General features: G+C 42.1%; 1 protein-coding gene across 1 annotated transcript in view; it reads right to left on the minus strand.

The window, feature by feature from the left end:
- Positions 1-17,689, minus strand: part of APOB (apolipoprotein B) — a 46,805-nt gene extending 29,116 nt beyond the window's left edge. The window contains exons 1-15 of the mRNA XM_007939290.1: positions 17,629-17,689; positions 17,117-17,155; positions 15,741-15,856; positions 14,579-14,724; positions 11,772-11,925; positions 10,707-10,862; positions 9,023-9,147; positions 8,068-8,153; positions 6,694-6,913; positions 5,810-6,037; positions 5,451-5,568; positions 5,192-5,338; positions 4,221-4,432; positions 3,765-4,002; positions 3,042-3,218 (exon numbers count right to left, since the gene is read on the minus strand). Of these exons, the coding sequence (XP_007937481.1) occupies positions 3,042-3,218; positions 3,765-4,002; positions 4,221-4,432; positions 5,192-5,338; positions 5,451-5,568; positions 5,810-6,037; positions 6,694-6,913; positions 8,068-8,153; positions 9,023-9,147; positions 10,707-10,862; positions 11,772-11,925; positions 14,579-14,724; positions 15,741-15,856; positions 17,117-17,155; positions 17,629-17,689 (2,223 nt within the window). The remainder of the gene's footprint in view (positions 1-3,041; positions 3,219-3,764; positions 4,003-4,220; positions 4,433-5,191; positions 5,339-5,450; positions 5,569-5,809; positions 6,038-6,693; positions 6,914-8,067; positions 8,154-9,022; positions 9,148-10,706; positions 10,863-11,771; positions 11,926-14,578; positions 14,725-15,740; positions 15,857-17,116; positions 17,156-17,628) is intronic.
- Between the last annotated feature and the right edge of the window lie 1,201 nt (positions 17,690-18,890).

Raw genomic sequence — 18,890 nt, forward strand, 5'->3', positions numbered from 1 at the left:
CATGTTTAAAGTATGTGAGACAAATGCTCACCATCCTCATTGCTAAGAACATTCTAGTTGTACTCCTTCCAAAACAGATTTGTTCATCCTTCTGGCACTCCATATATATTCAATATTCTTCACCAATACCATAATTCAAATGCACTAATTTTTCTTTAGTCTTTGTCATTCTTTGTCCAGCTTTCATACACATATGAGACTACTGAAAATACCATGGCTTGAGTCAAGCATATTTTAGTCCTCAAAGTGACAACTTCGCTTTTTAATACTTTAAAGAAGAATTTTGTGGCAGATTTTCACAAGGCAATATGTCCTTTGATTTCTTGACTGCTGTTTTCATGGGCATTGATAGTGAATCCATTTAAAATTAAATCCTTGACTTCAATTTTTTTCTTCATTTATCATGACATTGCTTATTGGTCCAGTTGTGAGGATTTTTATTTTCTTTATATTAAGGTGTAATCTATACTGAAGGCTGTAGTCTTTAATGTTCATCCCTAAAGGCTTCAAGTCCTCTTCAATTTTATGAAGGAAGATTGTGTCATCTGCATATCATAGGTTGTTAATGAGTCTTTTTCCAATCCTGATGCCACATTCTTCTTCATGTAGTTCAGCTTCTTAAATTATTTGCTCAGCATACAGACTAAGTATAGTGAAAGAATACAATTCTGATGTATACGTTTCCTGATTTTAAAACATGCAACATCTTCTTGTTCTGTTCAAACAACTTTCTCTTGGTCTATGTATAGATTCCACATGAAGACAATTCCCATTCTTTGCAATATCTTATATAAAAGTATAAATTATATAAAAATATTGTTTTTATAATCCACACTGTTAAATGTTTTTGCATAATCAATAAAACACAAGAAACCATCTCTCTGGTATTTTCTGCTTTTAGCCAAGATCCATATGACATCAGCAGTGAAATACCTCACTCCTTGTCTTATTCTGAACCCAACTTGAATTTCTAGCAATTCCCTATTGATGTACTGCTGCAACTGTTTTTCAAGTATCTTCAGCAAACTTTTACTTGGATGTGATATTAATGATATTTTTCTGCCTTTTGTTGGGTCACTTTCTTTGGAATGGGCATGTGTGTGGATCTTTTCCTGTCCAGTTGGCCAGGTAGCTGTCTTTCAAATTTCTTGTCATGAATGAGTGAATACTTCTAGCACTGTGTCTATTTGTTAAAACTTTTCAAAATCAGTATTTTGTTAATTCCTAAAGGCTTGTTTTCATCAATACCTTCAGTGCAGCTTGGACTTCTTCCTTCAGTACTACCGGTTCTTGATCATATGCTACTTCTTGAAATGGTTGAACATTGACCAGTTCTTTTTGATACAGGGTAGACACTGAAAGATAATTCCTTCCAAGTGAGATGAAAAACTAAGGTCCTGCCAGGAATAGTACTGCTTCCAAAGCTGTTCTAAAATTGAAATAATATAGGAGTGGTAAGGGAGATATCTTCCTTCTAGGATTCCCAGAACCTTAGGCTCCACAAGGTTAGAAGATCCTCTGTCCACCTGTATTTACCCTTCTCTCCTTTGACTGGGGAAGAATATGAGGGTATCATGAGAAAATGTAGCTGCTATATAAATTGGCCAAAGGCTTAAAGACACCTGATCATAGGCAAAATCCTAGAGATAAGAAGAATGCCACAGTCTATGGCCTAAACATTGAGAAAGAAAAATTTGACAGACCCAAAACAAATAAAAAAAGCCCCTCAGCCTCAAGTTGAAGTAAGTACATGAGAAGATGGAGGTGGGGCTACCCTTGAGCATGTAGAAATAAATTAGTCAGGCTTCCCAAACCTGAACATGCTTAAAAGTCATCTGGGCATCTTGTTACAATGTAGATTCTGATTCAGTAGGTGTGGAGTGGGGCCAGAGAGCCATACTTCTAGCAAGCTCCCATGTGATGCTCATGGTCAGGTCACATTGAGAAGTTTCAGATTATACAATCTATATTCTGCTTCTAAAGTGGAGTGCTCAGGCTAGCTTCAAGGTGGAGTTTGCTCCCTTTAGCTAGTGCACTGATGGGAAAGCCAAGGAAAGTAATTAATAATAATGGAATATTAATATAAAAATGATAATAGTACCTGCTTATTGAACAATCAGCAGCAGCATCAGGCACTAGTTTTAGCATTTTACACACCTTATTTCATTTAATATTTATAAAAATCTTGTGATATATATCTATATCTATCTATCTATATATATATTATTCTCACTTTGGGGATGAGGAAATGTATACACATAATATCAAGTAACTGATGTAGGTTCCACAGCTTACAATCACTAAGGTTATAATTTAGACTTATACTCCAAATCTCACACTGTTAATCATTGTTCTAAAATGCCTCTAACGACTGTGGTGCCAAGGCATATTGAATTAGGATGCCCATTGCTGCAGAGGTTACTGACCTTCAGCCCCATAAACCAAAACACCCAAATCTGTTGCCTTGAAGTCTGTTCCAACTCATGGCAACCCCATATGTTACAGAGTAGAACTGCTTCTTAGGGTTTTCTTTCTGTAATCTTTATGGATGTAGATCACTAAGACTTTCTTCCATGATGTCACTGGATGGTTTTGAACTGCCAAAATTTAGGTTAGTGAGAAAAAAAAAAAATCCACCAAATACTGCCTCATAGTGACTCCTATTGGGTTTCCAGGGCTGTAGATCTTTACATAAGTAGATTGCCTCATCTTCTTCCCACATATCAACTGGTAGGTCTGAACCACAGAACTTCTGGGTGGTTCAGACCTTACCCACTAAGTCAGGTTAGTAGTTGAGCATAAATCATTTTATGCCTTACCTACTATGTCAGGTTAGTAGTTGAGCCAAATGCCTTACCCCCTATGTCAGGTTAGTAGTTAAGCATAAATCATTTATGGTAGCCAGGAAATAAGGCTGGTTAATAATAGCCACAGTTGTCACTTCACTTAGATAGTACGCTGATGACTTCCAGGCTGAGATAAAGATGTCTTTGTGTTGAGACCCAAAGCATTGTTAGAGAGAATAATTATCAAATACATACCTGCTCATGTTTATCATCTTTGGTGTAGCCAAAGTGGTCCACCAAGACCTTAGAGACCTGATGAGGAACTTGGCCATCAACCCAGTACAAAGCCTTGTTGACACTGTCTGGAAAAAATCCTTGTTTCCCAAAGAGAGCTTCCAATGTTGGCTCAAAGCTCTTTCCTTCCAAACCAATCTGAAAACAGAGTAGAAAATCAGGTAAAGAATCGGGTTTTGTTGTTAGCCTCCCATTTCTCTCTTTACGTCCATTCAATTAAACAAGTATTTATTAATACTACAGGCCAGGAACTGAGCTTAGCACTTCACAGAAGTTAGATGTCTTATTTAAATCTCACTGGCATTTTGAAAGGCAGAACTTACTTATCTTTTTATAAAAGAGAAAGCTAAGATTCAGAGAGGATAAATAATGAAACCAAAGATTCAAAGTTGGAAGTGGATTTGGGGTTTGGACCAGATCTGACTCCACCCTTACAGACTTCCTTGGGTTTTAGGTTTTAGGGCTTCAAAGCTCAGACATCTACATTTACATTTATCCTAAGGAGCTATGCTTCAGATGACCCCTGGGATGTGAGGAGAGCAAAGTAAGGGAGGTGGGAGGAAGAAGGCTTCAAAGATATGGTACAATTGATTCTTGTTCCTCCCCAGGCTGGCCTCATGATCCCCCAACTTTCTATTTATTGTCTTGTACAGAACAAGCTAAAGGATTCAGTGTCACACATACCTCGAAGAGATCAGCTGCAGAAAATCCGAAGATAGTGAGGGTGGTTTTCAGCATGCTTTCTTTAGGAAGGTAATTATTTGGATCAAATACAAGATTCCCTTCAATTTTGGCTGAGACTGGGCCAACTGATGGAAGGGAAACAGATTTGGAAAAGTGATAGTTTCGGGAAAATTTTTTGAAATCCATGATGGTTGGAAGCTGAAGTCCTTTTAGAGCTTCTTCCACTAACGTTTTCAGACTAGATGAAAAGAAGTAGTATATTTTGAGCTGACACACCATGCCATTTATCCATTGCCTCTCTGAGTCAATATGACTTTCCATTTGTTACCAAATTATCTGGCTCATTTTCCCCAAGACATTGGCTAGTGTGCCATAAATTTACACACGTTTGCTACAGAAGAAAGCACACTCCATAAAAAGCAGTTAGTGGCTATATCAAAATGGAGCTTTACTTACTCTTGGATATACAATTCTTCTGAGGTTAAGATGTTGGCAATGTGGGAAGCCACAAAATTCTTCACTTGCTCATTGCGTTCCCATGGGAGATGTTGGGCAATTCTGTTAATATCTGACTGGGAAGGCGCCCTCATCAGTATGAGATAGGCAGCCAGTCGCTTGTCCACTGGAGAAACACCATCAAGGAAAGCCTGAAGAAGGGCTCCCTGGACCTATATCCAAAAGATGAGCTGATTATCATTGTTCTTTGGTCAGAGCACCAAATATGCCTGGCAAACATCAGTATGGTCTGCTAACTTTTTTCTTATGCATAAGTCTGATTTCTCACTAGTAAGTCTTCACATCTGGTACTGAAACTTCTCTCCAGTGTTCTTCAGGGCAACCAATCAAGGGAGGAGAAGACACTGACCGAATACATGTGGAATAAAATTACATTAAAATACACGTTATGGCCAAGTAATGATGATTTTGGGGATCTACCTTTAAGTGAAAATTAAGTTTTAGCATATATTATTGCAATTTGAATGTAAAGTTTTAAAGGATTAGTGAGAGTTGGAGGCTAATAAATCACATTATTTCCAAAGAGTCATTGTCACTTCATGTAGGACCTGATTGACTACACTAGTTTGGGGATATTTGGGATAGTCAGGTATGTTCTCCCAAGATAAGAGTGATGGTCAATCTGGTAAAAGAGCAGCATATAGCTAAATTCTCATATTCTGCATGTTGGAGGAGCAGCAAGGTCCAATATGTATGTCATGTGGGCATATTACTTGGCAGTCAATTTGATAAACTTGTTGAATTATGGAACTAGTAAACAGTAGAATAAAGTTATGAGTCCAAATAAACTTTACAGCAATGGGTTTTAAACTCTGTAGAATGATGACATTTAGAACCTTGTTGCCTGGTACTCTCCAAATTCTTGTTAATCTGAATGAATGTCTCACTTTCAGACCTACTGTGCACTTTACCTCTTCATTAGAGCTCATTTTTCGCAAGGCCTGGATAGCAGCTTTCTGAATCAGCCGTGATGGTTCTGTACTTCTGATGCATTTCAGGATTGAAGACTTGAGGCTTGGGCTCACTTGTTCCATTGTTCTGCCCATATTTCCAATGACCTGAATTGAAGAAAAGTAACAAGCTGGCATCAGAGTGCAAATGAAGGAGTGAGGGGGTGTTAAGGGAAAGTATTTCTGAAATGAGACTTATTAAAGAAAATGCTGAAAGTACCCTTAGAATCAAGTAGGTGTGATCTTGGTCCCCAGTGCAGTCATCACGAATCTGTGTCAACAGGTAATCTACAATGTCCAACAGGATCTGGGTCACCTGCGGGTTTATCTTATGATAGCTACAGAATAAGGGAAGAGAGTCAGGACTCAGCAAGCCTAGTGAGGTTGCCCTTAAAATACAAATTTATGTTTGCTTATTTCTTATTTTAAGACATTACTCTCAAAATGATCGGCAGGAAACAACAACAATAACAAACTGTAAGAACAAAGGTTTGAACGTGGAGGGAGAGGTACAATTTTAATACTGAGATGTGGGATCATCGTCATCCCCCAGCAGGAGTATAGAGAAAACTCACTCACTTGTTGACCACATGGCTCAGGGCATATAAGGTGGCTCGGCTCTGCTGCTCCTTCGCTGTGTTGAAGATCTCTCGTACCCTCTCTGCAGAAGGCTCTGGGATTAGAGCCATCAGGTAGGTTACAACATCTATCAGAAGGGGATTGGCTTTCTCATTTTTTAGCCACTGGAGAATATGAGTGTAACACTGGGGCTGTCCACACTGAACCAAGGCTTGTAAAGTGATGGGACTAAGAAAAAAAGCAAAAAAAAAAAAAAAACCCACAGAAAGTTACACGGACCACTTTCGAAGCAGACAAATTATCCTCTGCCCATGGAGTTCCCACTGCCAAGAGTGCACTTATTTACTTTATTCACTATCCAAATTCAATCATCTTTCAAAATCCAACTTAAATTCCTAAAGCCATAAAGCCTTCCCTTCCTCAATCCCTTCTATGACCCTCAGAGCACTTAGAGACCATGCCATGAAATGAAGACAAATCATATTATTATTTATTTGCCTGAGTACTCTCTCCATCTAACCAACTTCTTTTTCTCTCAGACTTCCTAGAACACCCACGATGGCACTATGAATTAGAAGATGCTCATCAAAATATGGGAATTGAAGTTCCAATTTTCTAGATACAAACATTTCTCCTTCTCTCATTTCCCCCCATTTTAACACACAAATACATATCTGCCTTAAATACAGAACCCTAATTGTTCTGAGGCAAGGTACCTTGGCTGATATTTCACTACCCAGTAAACATTAACTGATGAACTGTTTAATTAATGTGATATTTAAATGGTGCCCAAGAATGAAGATCCTCTATTTGGCCAAGGTTTGAAAGTTCAGTTAGCTCCCATAGGTTATATGAGATATTTAACTGCAATGTTAAAGAAATACCTGGATATCTCGATCAGCCTTGGCAAGAGGGATGCAACTGCCTCATTGTTGAGGCCTCTAAGCTCAGTGACCAGTTTATTGAAGAGGTTAGGTCTCTGGGCATTCTTCTCAGAAATGGACAGTTTTTGCAGTTCCTGGAGGGTCTTCAAAACGGCTTCGGCCTGCCTTGGAGGTGATGTGGACTTGGTGCTCTCAAAGGCAAGGCCCACTTTCTCGCCACCTGGAAGAAGGAATTGTGCCACAGGAGTTCTTGCTTACCTCTGCATCTCCACAACACCTTTGTATACTGGAATCTGGATTTTGGGAAAGTACCATGAGAGAGGAAAAGAAAGAAAACTACTCCTGTTTTCATTTTCTATTATGTGCTCTGTGCACAATATTCCCGAAGGTTAGTGTCATTCCTTACTTTAAAGGGAATCAATTCAACTTGCCCAAGAACATGCTGGGACTAAAGGGCAGAATCAAGTTTGTTTGAACCCAGTATCAGGCACTTCTTTGCTAGAAGGAACTGGTGAGGAGGGGCTGCTGCTGACAGGGCTACAGCTGAGGCTGAGACTCATTGAACTCTACCCACCATTTCTTTTAATTGGATGGACTGGCAGGCTGTAGGGAGGGGAGATGCCCTTGTGTCTTTTCCATCATCCTGCTCTGAGACATATCAGGGAATAGGGTGAAAGTCAGCATGAAAAATGTGGTGTAATGCAAGAGATCTGACTTAGCTTAAACCTTGGAGCTAATTCTGTGCCACCTCTAATATTCTGTGCCCTTGAATAAATCACTATGTGTAATTTTTCCCTCTGTAAAATAGTTATGAAAACACATATTCCTACTATCTGTCATTACAGGTCACTATGTTATACAATGGGGTAATGTATAAGAAAGTGGTTTAACAGGCATAAATATAATACAAATGCAGGGAGTTCAGGTTGACTAGAGCTCTCTAAAGACTCTTCCATCACTAAAGACTGACTCCTGGGATTATTATTTGGCATGCCTCTAAAAGTCCTCTTCCACTGCGGTACCATATCCAGGTCCCAGGCTGCTGCATGGGGCCCTGAGACCTTATCGTAGGATGTGTGGTATTGCCAGCCTACTGAAGGGATCACATTAGACTCAGGGCACCAGTTCTTAGTCTAATGTTTCACTTACAAAAGCCTTGGGAGCTTTGAAAAACTATGCCCTATTTTCACCCTCTTGCCACTTGATGTTTTGAGATACATAAGTTTTTTTTTCACTACAGGTAGCTCAGCAGCCAGAATACCATAGTCCATTTGTTAGTGACAGTTAACAAGGTCCAACCAAGAGATAAGCCATGATTGCTACGTCCTGGGCACATCTCCCAGGCCTGGTAAGAACATGGACAGACAAGCCTACCTTGATCAAAGAAGCGACTGTTGATCTTAGGTGTGTCTTCAAGTTTCAAAGACTGTGTAACATGTGTCATCATTCCGTATTTATTCCTGGTAACAAAGAACACAGGTCATGTCACTGATGGCCAGCCCCTTGGGTTCTCCAGCACACTCTTCTTTTCACATTGAATGTTTCCCCTTTCTGTTTCCACCCATGCCCTGGGCACATTTCAAGGCAGTTAAATCCAACTGTCTCAGATCCCTCTAGTAAACAGCATTCACCCTTCCTGGCCATGCTAGTCATCCCTTCATCAGAAGGATGTGTACCTTCTGCTTTCCATTGATTTGGAATGCTTAGAGGGTGGGCACTAGCACTGTGCACTGAAATTATTTTGTGTGTCCCACAGCACAGTGCCCAGAAGATGTTGTTGTTGTTGTTATGTGCTGTCGAGTCAGACCTGACTCATAGTGACCCCTCCTTGGGTTTCTGAGGCAGTATCACTACGGAAGTAGATTGCCCAACCTTCCTTCCGAGGAGTGGTTGGTGGGTTTGAACCGCCAGCCTTCTGGTTAGTAGTCAAGTGCCCTAGCCACTATGCTACCAGAGCAGTTACTCAATTAACATAGCTGATTGATCAGTTTTCAAAATGGATTTGAGTACACATATCTCCAGTACAAATCTCAAATCTTCCATGAAGCCTTTGCTAACCAAGGCAGCCTATAATGATCCCCAGCTTTTTGTTAATCTACAGCCCTTAAAGTCTAAGTTTCAGATATCTTTTCTTGATCTTGAATTATTTTGAATGCCTAAGACTTTTCCGCCAAATTGCCTATGAGCCTGGCAAGGGGGATAGTGATGGAGTCTGCCTTGTACCTGTTTATAACCCCCTCGCTAGCTTAGAACAGGGTATTATTAAGACGTGTTCAGTTCACACTGATCCCTTCTAAGTGATGAGTCAGGGGTGCAGCAGGTGACCTACTTGTAGGAGAAAGGTAGGAAGAGGTGTTGCTCTTTGCAAATTGCTTCTGACACATGCTTCCTCCTGGAGTCCAGGGTGTACTGGCAGGACTGACTGCTGCTGATCAGACTTGATAAGGGACGGACCTGTGCATGAGATTGGAGAAAAACATTTTGATAAGTCCTTGTGGCTTGAACATGAGTCTTCTATTATACCTTCAAGGGTGTCCTATACCACTTGATAACCCCAGTAAAAGAAGGGAGCTTGATAAAGGGATGCAGCAGCTCAACATTCCCAAATATGAGTCAAGGCATAGAATCTTATTTCATCTCAATGCACCTCCTATCTTGTACAAAGTATATACTTTGTATCCAATATCCAACACCTCACGCACTTTAGATACTGCGGAGTCAATTTTGACTCATGGCCACCTCATGTGTGTCATAGTAGAACTACTCCATAAGGTTTTCAATGGCTGTGACCTTTCAGAAGTATATTGGTGGCCTGCCTTCTGAGGCACCTATGGATAGGTTCAAACCACCAATCTTTCATCTAGTCTTTCGGTGCTTAACCATTTGTATCACCCAGGGACTTCCCTCACACAACATCATTTATTATTTTTTCATTTGCCTAGAAGCCCTTTCTTCTTTATCTCTTCCATTTACATATCCTTTGTGTTTTTCATGCTATATATCCTCCATGAAACTTTAAGCCCAACGAACTACGTGACTAATATTTTCTCCTTCCTAGGATTGCTTATCTACAGTGTTCAGTTTATTGTTTCCTTGAGGTATGCCATATGTCATCCATTATTGGTAAATGCATAAACCTTGTTCCTGCATGAGACTGTCAGTCTCTTGAGGGGCAGGTCCGTGGATTATCTGCCACAGTCCTTCCCTCAGTGCTGCTAAGAATGGGGCTCAACACACAGCAGGTGCTCAGAAAAGATGCACAAATGAGTGGCCCTTGTGGTCATTGGACTCCCTGTTTCTGGTCCCAAGGACAATGACCAGGAACATTGCTGGACATGCCAGTGATTGCTCGAGTTGCTCATGTTTACTGAGACAACTTGTAACTTATGTCCAGGAAGATATTCCAAGGGTAGGGATTGAGCAAACTTTGCCCATATGGTACTCCATGATCCAAGTTAATAGGAGAGAAGATCAGCACTGAGGGGGAAGCCTTGGCAGGAAACACAAAGACCAGACTTTGATGGAGGTTATAATTGGGGTGGAAGGAAATTAAGTTGGAATGTTTTGGTTTAGGCAGTGCCACTTTATGGGAGTGAGAGAGGAGAGGAAAATACATATCTTGAGACTTCCTCTGAGGCCAGAGGTTGGAAGGGACTTTGCACAAGCAGGAATAGAAAGTATGTTTGCTATTCTCTGTCAAGTCCCAAAGCCTTCCTGAGAGATATACAGTCATTACTCTGAAGTGACAGCAAAGGGTTTAGTGCCAGTGACAGAAAGACAGCAAGAAGGACAAGAGCACTGGACTGGGGTCCAGATTCTGATCCTACTCCTGGCTCAATTAGTAATGAGCCATATGGCCTTGGAAGCCCTTCACTGTCTGGCCCTCAGTTTCTCATCTGTATAAAGATCAGGCTGTCCAGGTTCTTCTCTGAGATCCCTACTACCTCTAACAGAATTTTCATAATAAAGAGGATAGTGCTTAGTGTGAAAAACGATGTGGATGTGAGACTTACCATGCCTTTGATGAAAGCAAGTGGGCTAACGCCTGTGCTAATGGGCTTGAAGTGATCACACTTCTCCAAGTTTCGTTCAATGGATATCTCTGTTGCCACATTCCCCATCTTTCTTTTAACAGTGAAGTCACTGGAGCAGTTTCCATATACAGTATCCTATGGGAGCAGAAGATACAGGCCAGTACATTCAAAGTGAGAGAAAAAAAAAAGAATCCCCATTTTTTTTCTCAGGAGGCTCAGGAGGACTGGGAAAGAAGCTTGGAGGAAAAGGCAGAAGCAGCATAGGGTTAGCGAGGGTGTTTCTTCCATAACGTGTCAGCATTGCTGATACTTGGACAGCCAGAGTTGGGAGAAAGGAAACCAGGCAAAGATGGTTCTAGAACTAGAGGCTGAATACGCTTGTCTTGTCTACAAGAGCCAGAGACTTCTTTCTATTTTGTGCTCTCAGGGCATTTTCTCTCTTGCTCATTACAGCTTGTATCCTGTTCTGCTTCATGTTAGATGTGTGTACCTCTCCACCCAGACCCTGATAACTCCCCAAGAAAAGGTACATTTCTGTATTCTCCAGGAACAGTGTAGTACAGAACCTAGAACACATTAAGTGCTCAAGAACGTTTGTGGGACTGAAGTATATGGAACTCTGTCTGAAGCTCCTAAAAGATCCTATTCCATTACTTTTGGTGTTTAAAATACATACACACAGGCTTTACTATGCTATACCTCATGAGAATAGGAGAAAAAATCAAACCAAAGCAGGAAGTGGAGTAGTCAGGACTCCCCAGTGACTGCTTTTAAATTATGCCTGACCTAATCAGCCTGCTAAGGTTGAACTGTCAGCGAGCCCAAGGCAGCATCACTTTCTTAACACTGGTGGTAGTTACAGGTGGGATAGTAGGATATTTGGGCAATCTGGCCACTGGTATTTCACCAGTGGTGTCTCCCCAGGAGGAAGGTCTCTTTTGTAACTAGCCATGGACTAAGTCTATGATCCACTTTGGGGCCACTCTTGAATATGTGAAGAAGATGAGCCGATAGGCCACTATTTTGAGTTTTCCAGATTCTCACCAGAAACAACACTCGACTGGCATCTCCTGCCTCTGGAGGAACCAGAAGGGCAGAAATGATGCCCCTCTTGATGTTCAGGATGTGTTTGGGTTCATCCTTCTCTGGGTAAAGTAAAACCTGCTTCCCTTCAGGAACGGTCAGCCTCAGCTCATACCTGTCCCAGAGAGAGAGAGAGAATGGTCACAGAGATGTGAGCAAAGAAAGATGAAGAAAAGTGTGAATAAAATGATCCCATTCATATAAAACAATGAAAAAATCACTATATTTATAAGCTTAAACCTGTTGTTGTTGTTATGTGCAGTCGAGTTGGCCCCAACTCATGGCGACCCCTCCTTGGGTTTCCAAGGCAGTATCACTACGGAAGTAGGATTGCCCAACCTTCCTTCCAAGGAATGGCTGGTGGGTTTGAACTGCCAGCCTTCTGGTTAGCAGTCAAGTGCCTTAGGCACTGTGCTACCAGAGCTCCTCACAGACCTACACATAGCTATATGGGTCTGTTGGGAAATTGTTGGAAGTAAGCTGGGGATGCTTTGCAAGCTCTTTCTTTCTTTTTTTTTTTTAATTGTGATTTGGGTGCAATTTTACAAAGCAGATTCATTTTCCATCAACAGTTCAACATATTTTGTTTTTCAACACTGATTACAGTCCCCACAATGTAAAAAAGTTCTCCCACCTCCTCTCTGAGGTTACCTACCTCTTATCTGTGGCCTTACCTATGCCTTCCTGCCTGCCTGCCTTTCTCCTGTACAAATTTGCAGGCTTTTTCTTACTTACTGTTCTTCTTTTTTAAAACATTTCTTTATAAATATACGTACATTTTCAAGAGTAAAAAAAATATATATATATTTGCTGGCATTTAAAAATTTCTTTTCTTATAAGTGTAGACTTACAAAGATTTTTGTCAGTGTTTGTTTCAAATGAATGAGATCACAGTATGCATTCTTTAGTTCATTTTGTTTTTCTCACTTAATTCTACTCCATTAAAATCCCTCTCGGTCATTTGGTATAGCTCTAATGTGTTTCAAAGTTGTATTACATTCTACACTATATAATTTATTCAGACATTCTCCTATTTGATGGTATTTACTCTATTTATTTATTTATTTATTTTTTTGGCCACACAAATAACACTGAAATAAATATCCTTATACATATATCTTCATGGATTACTGCTTTTATTTTCATGGGCTGGAGTCCCAGGGGCTGAGATCGCTGTGTCAAAAGGTGTAAGTTTTTAACCATAAAAGGTCTTGCTTAACCACTCTCAATGCCAACAACAATGCCTGACAGTACATGTTCCCCACAGCCTGGCCAGCAACAGGTGCTATAGATGTTTTAAACTCTGATTGGTATAAAGCGATTGATACCTCATTTTTCATTTATTTGCATTTGCTGATTACTAGTGACTTTGAGTTTCTTTTCATATACTTGCTGGATATTCACTCTTTTATATGGTCTCCAACCACATCTGAAGGAGTCTCTGGCTGGTTCAAATTGTTAAGTGCTTGGCTACTAACTGAATGGTTGGCAGTTTGAACCTATCCAGAGATGTTTTGGAAAAAGGCCTGGTGATCTATTTCTGAAAAATCAGCCACTGAGAATCCTATGGAGCACAGTTCTACTCTGACACAAATGAGGCTGCCATTAGTTGGACTCTACTTAATGGTAGCTGGTAAGGCCACGTCTGAAGCCTTGGTTGACTTTGGTCTGAGGGAACTAGTGGTGGAAGAATAGGGATTTTACTTCAGGAAATATTTCTTTTCAGAGCACTGCCTGTATCTGTTCTAGTTAAGTCAAAAAGAGGGAAGCCAGGTGTGGCTGGTATAGGAGACCAGGTGTGTCTCGTATAGCCTATCACACTACCAGGAAGCTTTGGACCCCAGACACACCTTGGGCAGCCTGGAGGTGGTCAAAAACAAGAGTCCATATGTATAAATGGAGAAGAGTAAGGATCAAAAAGTAACTATTACTCTCTTCCACCACTGCAACACCCCCATACATCTGTCAGGTAAGAGAAGGTGTATTGGTGAAAGACAGATGGCACCAAGGCATATTTTGCAGAGAAAGAACTGGTTTCCATGTCAAATGTTCAGCCAACCAAAAGATGTCCAGAGAGGGATTGTCTGATGCTACCAACTGAACAAATCTGTGACTCCATATTTTTGCACACACTTAAATAGTACAAACTGTAGTTTGGGGTTGAGGGTGGGGTGGTGCTCAAAATATTAAACACTTGGTACAACATGGGAATTGATTCATCAGAAGAGATGCTAACTGTAAATCATAGGGATGTCCTTATCAGCATGCACCAGCAGGATGCTAGCCCTAGGGAAGGGAAAGGCTAAGGCCTTGGCCTGGGCCTCACCTTCCCCAAGCACACCCCGCACTTGTCATGTGCAGGCCACAGCGTCACATTTTACTGGGATCCACACCCAGGAACACCAGGCACCAGTTTTGTTTAACTCTTAAAACTAGAATTCAGTGGCTCAAACAAACTATCTCCAGTTTACTGTCTCAGTGAGTTTAAAACATGTGATCTTTCTGAAGCATATTTAATTGATAATTCAGGAAATTTAACTAGAAGGGTAAGCAATGCTTTCCTCTTTTTGATAGTTATGGTAATTCAGAGACAGAAGGCAATTCTCAAAGAAGGGTGAATACAGAATACAAATCCTTTTACATGCTTAATATGGACACAAACATTCACACCTCAAAAGACACACACAAACACATGCATGCATATGTGTTCACAAAATATGCAGGCATGCACAGAGCTCAAACACTTAAGCAGCCATTCTCAGCCTTACTTGGACATGGCGGTAGAAAACTCCTCAGAGTTCTTGGTCTTCTTTAGCAAGACCTTGCCCTCAGGGTTGATGCCATATTCCTCTTTCAGGGTACACTGACTTGTCTTCAGGATGAAGTTACAGAGTTGGGGGACCTCTAGCTCGACCTGAAAGTAGAAGGGAGCAGCACACTGAGACTCTCCAAGAAGAACATGGATCTCCCTCATATCCCAGGGCTTAGCCTCTAAGCAGGACAATAAAGGACATGCTGTTGAGAACATGACTGTCTGTTTCCCAACATCAGATGTCACCTTAACATGCTTCTATGAATCAATCTAGACTTAGCCTGACTTTTGGCCTTTTCCGTGTCCTGGGAAATAAACTTTTTTAAGTGGGTCTTTATACAGGTGAAGGAGGGTATCCTTTTATTGGTTCTAAATTTGTTCAGCTTACTTGTAGAGAGGTATTATTGGTTAGATGAAATGAAGATCAAGAGAAAGAATGAAAAAGAAATATATGGAGCAGGAAGGCTAAACAAAACAAAACAAAACAAAAAAAAAACCTGTCTCTATCAGAGCCTGTTTAGAGCTCCACACACAGCTGGAACTAACTGTTATCCAGTGCTGTTCAAAGAACTTCCTGCAATGATGAAAATGATCTGTATTTCCACTGTCCAATATGGTAGCCACTAGCCACAGATGGTTATTTATTACTTGAAATATGTCTAGTGTGACTAAGGAACTGCAATAAGTTGATAATTTGATTTTAGAGTAAACTATATTTAAAACATTTTATTTTTGTTTGCAGTAACTGATTCTGTTTGACGTAGATTATAAAAACTGCACATCACAGTGCTTTCCTGAAAGCCCATCTCCCTTAGTGCATGACTGGGCTTCTTCCATCCTGTTCAAATCTACTATTCTGCAGTGCTGGCATTCTAGAGCATGCATCCCAGTTACACCTTTGAAGCTAATGACAAAACAAATCTGAATGGTAACACTTTCTGTGGCCAACAACTTCTCAGCAAGGAGGCTGATGTACAGAGTGAGGGCTGGTCCCAGAAGAACAGTCATGGCTTGTGCTAGATATATCAGCATACAGCCCCTTGGAAGGTCATGGGCGCATGGCCAAGTAGGGCTGGGGAAATCCGCAGTCTCCAGATACTCCAGCGCCTCTCTCATACCTTGCAGTTGATCTTGGTGGCACTTCTTGAATCAGCAGTCCCAGGGACTCCACTGGAACTCTCAGCCTCATAGCTGTAAACATACTTCCTGAGGTGCTTGAATCGAGTTGCATCTTCTAAAATGAAGGAAAATTAGTCAGCCACATAGCAGTAAGAACTCTCCCAAGGACAATGAATTCTGAGCAGAGAAGAGCAGTGGCATAGATAATCAAAAATGGTAATTAAACTCAAATTATTTTTAATTGACTTTGCATTGCACTTAATTTTCCTCTAGAGAAAAACTTCTATGTTTTTGCTGAGGCTAAAGCCCTAGTGGCACAGAGGTTAAGAGCTCAGTTGCTAACTGAAAAATTGGCAGTTCGAACCCACCAACTGCTCCATAGGAGGAAGATGCAGCAGTTTGCTTCTGTAAACATTACAGCCTTGAAAACCCTATGGGGAAGTTCTACTCTGTCCTATCGGGTAATTAAGAGTTGGAATTGACTCCAGGGCACACAATGTTAAAATTAGCTGGCCTTCCTTGAATATGGCATCTGTGGTGCAAGGAAGAGAATAACAATGGATTGGTCTTGGAAAATCTGTTGAAAAAAACTCTCAAAAATTTAGACTTGACAGCTTTAAGCAAAAGGATATATTATCTCTGCTGCCTTTTTTGGTTTGAAAATAGCATAATTCTATGATTTTTTTATTGTATAAAAATACTTGAGAAAAAACTCACTAAGGGTTAGGGTTATCTGAATGGCTTAGGAAACCTGAAGAAATAAATTTCTGGAGATTTCTACTGTGTTTGAGAGGAATTTTCTGAACAAGTTTGAGGGAAAAATGGCCAACACCTGGAGTGTGAACCTAGCTGCAGTGATATCGAAAGCCCACCAGATGGCAGTACTACCCCACGAGAGGCCAACCTTGGTGTTTTCAGAACACAGGATTCTGCAAGGCTAGCTCCTTTTGACCCTTAGGGGTCAGGTAAATATAAGGGGGTAGGGGGTCTGGGTATTTGCACAAAGGTTAAAGTCAGCATTTCCTCACCCTCATGGGCTTTACATTAATGATTAGCCACTGATGAACTGTGGTTATGCTCACTTCAAAGTGTCCACGGGTCAACAGAGCGACAGTCCCATCCTCCCCTCCCCCCAGACTGAGATTTTAGGCCAGAACAAAAGGTCAGGGGGAAGACTGTTGCGATCTCCGGGGCGGGGGGTGGGAGAGGTGGGCAGAAAGGCTGGGGACTTGCTTCTTGGGGGGAGGGGCCGGTTGTCAAATCACTGCACACCCCTCACAGCATCCCATCATTGTAAACAAGTGGGGGTGGGGGGCTCAGTGAATGAAGAAGGTTCAGAAATATGGGTTCCGGGCCCAGTAGGGAAATGCCTTACTTGGACAGCTCGGGCTGACATTTTCCAGTACTTCGTCTTCTGTAAGAAAATGATAAAGAACCCTGTGGGTTTTCCCAGGTCTTCCCAGATGGGTTTTTAGGGTCTGGCAAGGAGGACCACTGTGTGTAGTAGGTCTTTTCCCTTTCACTGGAGAACCAAGTTCTGGGAACCCATTACCCAGCCCTCTCACCTCCACCACTCTGAACCTGGAAGATCTACACAGTGGGTACTGCTCCCCGCCCCGTCCCCTGTCCCTGTGGAAGTCCAGGCCAGAGGCTGCCCTTCTTCTGAACCATGTCTAAGCTGCCCCAGCTAATTCCCCTGCCACTGGTTTCTAACCACAGCTATCAAGGCAATTCCTCCAAATGGATCAATCTCTGCAGTCTCACGCCCCACCCCAGGTGTTCCCACGCCCGCCTGGGAGCTGGTGATGAGAGGGCCTGTCCAGAGAGGTGAAGAATCTCCCACCCTAACACATGCAGAATGGACTCGACCCACCGCCCTGCACTCACGGGCCAAGGCGCCGCCAGAAAGCAACAGCAGCAGCAGCAGCGCGGGCCTCGCCAGGCCCATGGCGGACCCGGTGGATGGGAGCGGCTCCCTTACTGCGGCCTGGACCTTGCCGGACCCCGGGCTTCTTAGGGACCCAAGCTCCAAGGCCGGCTCTTCGCCCCGCAGGCCCGACGATGGAAATGCTGGAAATGCGCGCTAGAGTCTGTGCTCTATTTATATAAGGGCCGGCCCTAGAGCCACAGAACCCTGGTTTAAAGAGCTCCGAGCGAAATTGCAAAAGGTCCAAAGGGCAGGGTCCCTGGCATGGGCCTATTTGCTTTCCACACAAGGCCTGTCTCGGAAAGATGAGGAGGGGACCAAGGGAGGGGTTCTCCTCGGACCCAGCTTTTCTTTTGGACTGTTCTTTCCTCCAGAGGTCTCAGAGAGTGGGGGCCTTGGGGTTAGTGACCTTTGCACCTGAGAAGCCTGCCCTGTCCCAGATGCCTTCTGGAAGATAAGGAACCTGGGACAAAGCCCACTCCAACTCACTGCTCCCACTCTGCAGCCATTTGGAAAGCCAGCCTTTTCTCTCTTTGTTGAGACATTTTCCTACCCTTTCTTTTCCATTTTGGTGGACTGTGGGTTTGCAATGTGACCCTAATCCTGATTAGTACCTTGTGGGTCTGGGTTAGCTGCCCTGGATTCAGCCAATCAGGAGGTAGGATGTCTGGTGAATGACTGACTCTTACTACCCTGAAGGTTGACCATCCTAGTCAGTCACAATAAAAGCTAGATGCCCAAAGGCTTCAAGGAACCCTTGAAGGTAGAGCATCACAAGACCAGTCTCCCAGGGCTCATCTGGTTGGGCTGAACCTTCTTGGAGGAATGAGAAGAGAAGACTTTTCTCTAAATGAGTAACAGGGAGGCCAGTGAGGAGAAGCAGAGAGGTAGGTTGGATATAGCATGTCTTTCAAAGCATCTCAGAATGAATATTTCTTTCTTCTAGTACTTTTGCCAATTCTCTTTTCCTCTGCTCCATTGTAGGAAATCAGAAATAGTGTAAGTAATGAAAAGACCAAAAAAGAATTGATACATTTGAATTGTGGTGTTGGAGAAGATTGACTACTGCCATAGAGTTGATTCCAAGTCAAAGTGACTCTTAAGGACAAGGTAGAACTGCCTTTTAGGGTTCAAGGCTGCAAATCCTTATGGAAGCACACTGCCTCATCTTTCTCCTGTGGAGTGCCTGGTGGGCTTGAACTGCCAACCTTTTGGTTAGCAG

The sequence above is a fragment of the Orycteropus afer genome, unplaced genomic scaffold (assembly GCF_000298275.1).
Source record: "Orycteropus afer afer isolate SDZICR_OR568_19922 unplaced genomic scaffold, OryAfe1.0 scaffold00058, whole genome shotgun sequence".
Lineage (NCBI taxonomy): Eukaryota > Metazoa > Chordata > Mammalia > Tubulidentata > Orycteropodidae > Orycteropus > Orycteropus afer.